General features: G+C 37.7%; 1 protein-coding gene across 1 annotated transcript in view; it reads left to right on the top strand.

Moving 5' to 3' along the window:
* The first annotated feature begins 1,930 nt into the window (after positions 1-1,930).
* Positions 1,931-8,789, top strand: part of bcap31 (B cell receptor associated protein 31) — a 35,641-nt gene continuing 28,782 nt past the window's right edge. The window contains exons 1-2 of the mRNA XM_044350583.1: positions 1,931-2,089; positions 6,238-6,337. Of these exons, the coding sequence (XP_044206518.1) occupies positions 6,246-6,337 (92 nt within the window). The 5' untranslated portion in view covers positions 1,931-2,089; positions 6,238-6,245. The remainder of the gene's footprint in view (positions 2,090-6,237; positions 6,338-8,789) is intronic.

Below are 8,789 nucleotides of genomic sequence, written 5' to 3'. Positions count from 1 at the left end.
GAGGGTATGCCCGATCCAACTCCACTTTCCCCTCAGAATTTGTAAGGTGATGGGATCCTGGCCTGCTCTCCTCCACAGATCCACGTTTCTTACTTTGTCTCTCCACCAGATTTTGAATATAACGTCTTAGGCAGGTGTTAATGAATGTCTGTAGTCTGTTTGTTGTTTGTTTGGTTGTCCTCCATGTCTCAGATCCATACAGCAACACCTGCTTGACGTTGGTGTTAAAGATTCTCAGTTTGTTGAGATGTTTTTTGAGCTCTAGATCTTTCTGAGCATGTTGAACACCACCCTCGCCTTGTTGATCCAGCTTTTTATATCAGCCTCTGTCCCTCCGGTGCCTCATCCAGGTTATTGTTGTTCATGAGGACGGGGTTGTTGGATTTGGAGTGGATCTTCATGATCTGTGTCTTAGCTGTATTGGGTGTCAGTCTTATATCTTAGTACCAGATCAAAATAAAACCTCATTAAATCTAAGTGATCCATGGTCGAGACTGAATCCTTAAATCGAAAGCACAAGTTATCAAATTGATATCACAAATTTGTTATCTTTTCCTCCATGACTCCGTACATTATAAAGGAAGCCATATGTTCTCTGGTAGAAGCTTCTCACATGTGAATATCTGCAAGTTTTCCAGTTTTCCATGATAGTAAAGTCAACGACTTTGTGTTTTTAACAGCTGTTCAGATAAAATAAGTCATCTGAATATGTTCACTTGGGTTTCAGGGAATAATCAACATTTTCTAAAATGAACAATCAATGAATTATTAATGTAATAGTTGGTTTCAGCCTCACAGTTCTCCTATGATGGAATAATACGACCTGTCCTTCAGTTTTCTGTGTGCAGTATAATAAAAAAAACAACAACTTTACAACTAATGAGCTAAATAGAAACTAAAACTATTAAAGTCTTCAAACAGAGTCTCTCTTCAAGATGGAGGTTGGAGGACCAGTCAGAGGTCAGACTGGACCTCACTGCTGCATATTTAGAACTAATATGAGATTAATCAGATTATATAGACCCAGATGATGTGGAGGAAAGCTGGCAGTTGCTTTGCCTGGTTGGTAAATAATTGTGATTATTGATTACTGATTGTAAATAATGGATGAATGGATGAACATAACAGTTTATAAGGACACAGAGAACTCAACAACACAGTAAATTAATAAAGTAATTAATAAATATTTTAATTAAAATTCTCAGTGGCATGGCTTTTTTTCTCAGAAATGACAGGAAATTAATCTTGATGACAGGAAGAAACTCTTTTCAGGTTTGTTTTTTATGAATCTTGTCATATATGTAAAACAATTGATGAAATAATAGTATTTAGGATCATTTAATAGTAATAAAAATATTTTATTTACATATTTATATATTATTTATGTTCTATGTAATTTAATGTAGATAATTAAATGTTTGTTCAACATTTTCAGCTTTTGAAATGATTTGAGAATCTGTAAGAAAGCTAAAGTGAAGAAACGATAATGTGAAAACATGAAACTATATATTGTATAACTCCTCACAAAATGTTTCTTCTTCTTTTGTGTTATTTGATCTATTTTTATTGTATTGATTTATTTATTTTAACTTGTATATATTCTTTCTTGTATTTGTTTGTTTATTTTTTCTTGCATTTATTTATAGGGTACTGCTCTTTAGATTAATAATAAATAAATAAATAATGTATTTAATTCGTACTGCACCTTTCATTCGCAGTGAACCTCAAAGGGCTACAGTGTTAAAAACATATAAAGAAAATAAGAAGAGTTAAGATGAAAAAGCTTCCTGAATAAAACGCTTTTTAAGGCTGTTTTAAAACAGTAACTTAATTCCTTAATGTTGCTGAAATGCTTGTTAAGACGCAATGCTGTGACGTCAGACGCTGTCAGCACCTGGTCCCGCCCCTCTTTTGCGGCGCAACCAATCACGTGTCAGGATCGGGATGAGCTGGCATTAAACGCCGGAAGTCTTTTGAAAACGAAGCTAAGCTAACAGGCTAACTAACCTGCCCAGCAGACGTTTGTAAGCTGAGCTGATCAGCAGCGTGTGGACGAGTTTTCTCCGAGTTTGTTTCTGGATCCTTTGAGGTGAGTCTTAGCTGCTGAATGCTTTTAAATCTCTAGTTTCTTATTGTGCCACAGACTCCTGAAGCTAACATCTGTTAACTGCTAACACCAACTTTAACTAACAGTTGAGAGTCTGGCGCGAAAGTATATTCTTGTTTTATTAACAAGCAGCGGTGACGAATATTCAAACAGTAAATACAACTAAACAACTTCAAACTATGGAAACACAGTATGTGTGGAGCCAAAACAGAAACGTTCCCAGCAAGTAGACTGAGCCCATGCTAGCTGGCTAACACGATGTTGAAGTTAGCTTCTGATTCGTAGTTGAGGGAAAAGTGAAAGGCACATAAATAATGATATTTAGATATTTATTTGATTCTCCGTTTTGTCACTGCTTACTCTTGTGAAAAGGTGTTACACATCGTAGAAAAAACAGCTTTAACGCTGTTTAAACACACTGTCATATTTGTGGAGGCTATATTTTGCTTATGAAACCAGAAAAGGGCGATTTCACTGTTTTTTCCAATATAAAACCTATAACTACATTTAGACTTGTCAGATCTGGACTAGAATATCCAGGAGACTCCAGAGACATAATTAAAACACTGTTTCAGATTTTTGAAACCTTTATTGTATTTGTGAAAACTGAAGAAAGGGGCGTTTTCACTGATATTTCTCCATCCAGACCACATAAGACCTGATTTAGAAAAACATATTTAGACTTTTAATTAATCTCTGGAGTCTCCTTGTTAATCAAGTCCAGATATGACAAGTCTAAGTAAAAGCATTTTATGTATGTTTTTATGTTTCCCTTAAAATTCAACTTACCCTCGAATCAGAAGCTAGCTTCAGCATCGTTTCATGCTTGTCACAATCCAACAAATAGACGGGACCCACATATTGTATAGACTTCCCTAAATGAGGTTGTTCTAATTCCAGCAAATATACGAAATTAAACTTTAAGAGCCTAAAACCTTTATAAGGTGTCTAACATACACTATAACCAACTTATTTGAGCTTTAAAAAGTGCGTGTCATCGCCAGCAAATAGACGGTGTTTACAGAAGGTTTGTTTTTATGTTTCAACACTTTGCATGAAGCTGTGTCGCGGCTGTTTTATCTTAAAGGAGTCAATATGCGATATTTTTTGGGCTAAAGATCTGTTTCTCCTCCTACACAGAGATAGAAAACTGCCTGTGAGTAAAATGTGTCGCACTTTAGCTGAGTGTTGCTTCATGTCTCACAGAGCTGCTCGACTCTCTGTTTTTAAAATGTGGGTTAAATGTTAAAGTCCGGCGGGACGTCTGATGATGATGATGATGATCATCATCATCATCATCTGATGTTTCTACAGCGTCACTGGAACATCAGCAGTTGGTTTGCAGGAGTTGCAGCGTTGTTGCAGCATTGCATGACACAGCTGCTCTGAGCTGCCACGCCCCCTCCACACACACACACACACACACACACACACACACACATACACTACACACACAAACACACATACACTAAACACACACACACACACACACACACACAGTGTTTTCATCACTTCAGAGGACATTACATTGACTTACGTTCACTTCCTGGAGACTTATCCTAACCCTAACCATGACCACCACATGCCTAACCTGAAGCCTTACCCTAACCTTAATATAACCCTAAACTAACCTTAACTTTAAATCTTCACCCTAAAATTAACGATTTTACGTTAAGGGGACTTGCTTTTTGTCCCCATAAGGGAGGCGAATCCCCACAACACGAGGAATACCTGGACCACACACACACACACACACACACACACACACACACACACACACTATAAAGCACAAGTAGTTCTGCAACTAAGGATCATTTTCACAATTGATTCATCTGCTGATTATTATCTCAGTTGAACGTTTGGACTTGAAACGTCCAAGATAAACGTCTCCACACAAAGACATTCAGTTACAGTGATTATGAAACAAAGGAGAAGTTGGAAACAGAATATTTGGCATTTTTGCTGTAAAAAATGAGCAAAATGATTAAATGATTATCAAAATAGTTGATTAATTTTCTGTCAATCGACAAATCGTTGCAGCTCCGTTTACCGACGTAATACAACAGTCACATGTCCATGTGTTGATTTAATGAGTAGTTGGTGTTTGTGGAGCTGCAACGATTAGTCGATTTGAAAGAAAGAGCAGAGGTCATGTTTCACAATAGTAATCCAGGACTATCAGATTATTACAGATTACTTACTTTAATTAGAGCCGCAGCGATCAATCAGCTAGTTGATGGAAAATTAACCTGCAGCTGTTTTTAATAATCACTTAATTGTTTCAGTCATAACTCAAACATATATGACAAAAACTGGACTGAGATTTAGCTGCTTTTCCTTTTCTTACATCATATAGAATTAAATATTCTGGTCTTCTGACTGTGATTTGGACAAAATAAGACATTTGATGATGTCAGCTTGAGCTCCCTGCTATAAACAGGCATTTTCACTGTTTTCTGATGTTTTATTTATCTGCCGGATTAAACAATAATGAAAAAATAATTGTTAGTTGCAGCTCAAATCTGAATCCTCCCTGTGTGTAAAGTGACTCGTGTTGCAGTCGGAGACTAAAGACGATAAACAGCCGTCTGCTTCATTTATGGTTGATCTGAAGTTCTGTTTCTGTACAACGACCACCTGAAGAACAGATCTGATCAGGTTCAACCAGCTGATCCTGTAAAATAAAAACAAGAGTTGGATTAAAATGTCTTTCCTGAGTGAATGAGGGCAGGATCACATTTGATCTGGAGGGTCTGATTGAGCCTGCAGGCCGATAAAACGAGGCTTCACACGTATCTAGAAGCTTCCTTTTGTCCCGGTGATTCAGCTTCTCTGAGTGTTTTTTTATTGATCTTATTTTCAGCAGAAAGTTGCAGATCTAAACAGGACACACACGGCCTCTAATCATCCTCTCAGCTTCTGTTTAATTCACTTTGATTTTTATATCCTGCGTGAGGTTGTGTTGTTAGTTTACATCTGAAGGACGGAGACGTTTCTGAAGGCTTTGTGCTGAAGCTGCTTCACATATCAACTGTTTTTATATCAAAACATGAAAGTATTCACTGATATTTACTGTTTGAACTGCAGGAATTAGTTGATAGAGAGAAAATTAATCTGCAATATTCTGATTAATCAAATAATAGTTTTAGTAATTTTGTCTGAAAAAAGTAGTTATTAGTATTATTATAAAATATAATCCTATTGGTCCTCTATGACAGTAAACTGAATATCTCTGGGACGTCAGCTTGGGTTTTGACAAACATTAATCAATATTTTTCATAATTTTCTGACATTTTTTGGACCAAATGACTAATCGATTAATCTAGAAAATAATTGTCAGTTTAATCAATAGTGAAAATATTTGTTAGTTGCAGATTTAATGTTTTTCTTTGTTCATACATGACAGTAAAGTGAATATTTTTGTATTTTGGACTGTTGATCAGATAAAACGAGACATTTGAAGATATTTTTCTCTATTTTGTGACATTTTATAGATATAAAAAGTTGCAGCTCTGCTGTTTATTCTGTTAATACATAAAGAGGAATAATAGTAGTTCTGATTTCATTCAGACTCTGGTAAAGATGTCGTATTGAGTGCATTAAACTGTGAACCTGTACAGTCCTGAACTGTGAGTGAGGGCTGCACAATTACTTTCATTATTGATTATTTTCTCAATTAATCGTTTTGTCTGTAAAATGTCAGAAAATACTGACAGTACCTGTTGAAGCTGATGAAGACGTCTTCAGATCCAACAGTCCAAAACCCAAACATATTCAGTTTACTGTTGATTAAAGAAACCAGAAAATATTTATTTTTATTATATTAATTTAATGTAAGAGATTGGAACCAGAGAATTTAGCATTTTTTCCTAAAAAAAAAAAAATCACTAAAAACATTATTCGATTATCAAAAGAGTTGCAGATATTATCATTTATGACAATGATGGCATTGACATCTTACATTTAAGAAGCTGAAACCAGCTAATATTTGTTATTTTTGCTTAAAAAAGACTAAATTGATTATTCAATGACATAAACTGCTGCTCATTTCTTTGAAATTCACTCCCTGTTGTTGGATCTGTCACCTGGTCAGTTTATTTATTTATTTTTACCCTGTTTTACCTGTTCAGGTGTCAGGATGAGTCTGCAGTGGACGGCGGTGGCCACCTTCCTGTACGTGGAGGTCTTCTTTGTTCTGCTGCTCTGCATCCCCTTCATCTCACCTAAGAGGTCAGTAAACACCACCTGTCCTGTATAAACCTGTCCTTTACTCACCTGTCCTGTATAAACCTGTCCTCTACACACCTGTCCTCTACACACCTGTCCTGTATAAACCTGTCCTTTACTCACCTGTCCTCTACACACCTGTCCTGTATAAACCTGTCCTTTACTCACCTGTCCTGTATAAACCTGTCCTTTACTCACCTGTCCTGTATAAACCTGTCCTTTACTCACCTGTCCTACACTCACCTGTCCTGTATAAACCTGTCCTACACTCACCTGTCCTGTATAAACCTGTCCTTTACTCACCTGTCCTGTATAAACCTGTCCTTTACTCACCTGTCCTGTATAAACCAGTCCTTTACTCACCTGTCCTACACTCACCTGTCCTGTATAAACCTGTCCTACACTCACCTGTCCTACACTCACCTGTCCTGTATAAACCTGTCCTACACTCACCTGTCCTGTATAAACCTGTCCTACACTCACCTGTCCTACACTCACCTGTCCTGTATAAACCTGTCCTACACTCACCTGTCCTGTATAAACCTGTCCTACACTCACCTGTCCTGTATAAACCTGTCCTACACTCACCTGTCCTACACTCACCTGTCCTGTATAAACCTGTCCTACACTCACCTGTCCTACACTCACCTGTCCTGTATAAACCCGTCCTTTACTCACCTGTCCTGTATAAACCTGCCCTATACTCACCTGTCCTGTATAAACCTGTCCTATACTCACCTGTCCTACACTCACCTGTCCTGTATAAACCCGTCCTTTACTCACCTGTCCTGTATAAACCTGTCCTATACTCACCTGTCCTGTATAAACCTGTCCTATACTCACCTGTCCTGTACAGAGTCTCTGTATCTATGAGTGATTACAGACACTTTTAATAGATTTCCTCGTTCAGCTGGTGTTTTTGAGTCGAAGCCTGGAGCTCATTGATTGAAACACTCTGCAGTCTGTTTACTGGAACACAGAGCAGCTCTGTGTGAATCTGATCAGATTAAAACCCGTCAGACCTCCTGACTGACTGAAAACTGATCAGCTCTGATTAACTCGGCTCACAGAACAGAAGCTTCACTTCACTGATTACTGAGTCTGTTTGTGTCACTGTGACTGAACGTCTTTAAGAAACTCAGAGGGAGATTCTTACAGAGCAATTCAATAAAGAAGTCATATTTTCTCCTGTTGCTTCACAGCAGGAGACAGTCGAGGCTCTCTGTGTTCAAACCGCAGCGCGTATCTTCTAACTGGATCTGTAGTTTGTTCCTGTTTGTAGCTGCAAACACGACACTCTCTTGTGAAATTCAACGATTTGAATGATTATGTAGGGAGGGGGAGGGGGGGTCAGACGCACGGATCAACCACATGTTTATGATGCAAATGTTTTTGGTTGCTGTTACTTGTAATGTTGCTATGTGACGGAGCTACAGAGGGTTAGCTTGTCCAGATCGAGCTAACTTTAGAGCTGCAGCTAATGATTATTTTTATTGTTCTTTAATCTGTCAACTATTTTCTTGATTGATTGATTAGTTGCCCGATTCCCAAAGCCCAAGGTGACGTCTTCAAATGTCTTGTTTTGTCCACAACCCAAAGATATTCAGTTTACTGTCATAGAGACTAAAGAAACCAGAGAATATTCACATTTAAGAAGCTGGAACCAGAGAATTTGCATCTCTTAATTGTTTGTCGCTGTTGCTGGATCAAGCAAAGCGAATCATTTGCTTTGGGGCAGCGGTTTGCTTCTGAAAGCTTGAGTATCCAACAATGTCAGCGTCAAAACACAGAGGCCTGTTTTCTGTCCTGCAGACTGACGGCGTCTTGATGCACTTAAAGCTGCAGTTTTTATCACATTCGCTCTCGGATCATCTCACATCTCTTCTGTCTGTACTGACGTGAGCTGCAGGCGTTAAAAGATATAAAGAAGAGATTGCGAAAGAGAGAAAGTCAAGAAAAAGATACTGGCTAGCAGAGGCAACAAGAACAAAATAGGTGTAAAAATAATTCGGCTGCAGCTTTTTATCTATTGGTGATTAAACCAACTGATCAAAAAAATCCACATATTAGTCAATAAAGTAGTGAAATGGGGCCTCTGGTTCTCTCATAGACGGTGTTAGTGACTCAACAACTGTGTTAGAAAATATCTGGTTCTTCAGTAAAAAGTCGAAGCTAAAAGACTAAACGTAAAGATTTCGAGGTAGAAGTGAACTACGACTCCCAGTGTGCATTTCACCAAGCTTAACATTTGGTCATGTGCTGCTAACGGCGAGCAGAAGTTAAAGCGGCACCACGCTGACTTCCAAACTCTATTTAATGTGACAAATGACTCCATAATTTCTCACTGGACAACAAGGTTTTTATTATTATTTATTAGTAATTTTTCTTATTTCTAAATGATATAAAACAGGAAGTGTTGAGTTTGCAGCTTTGTGTTTCCAGACATCAGCTTTAT

This window comes from Thunnus albacares, chromosome 5, assembly GCF_914725855.1.
Source record: "Thunnus albacares chromosome 5, fThuAlb1.1, whole genome shotgun sequence".
In the NCBI taxonomy this organism is placed as follows: Eukaryota; Metazoa; Chordata; class Actinopteri; order Scombriformes; family Scombridae; genus Thunnus; species Thunnus albacares.
This window is presented reverse-complemented; position numbering and strand designations above follow the sequence as displayed.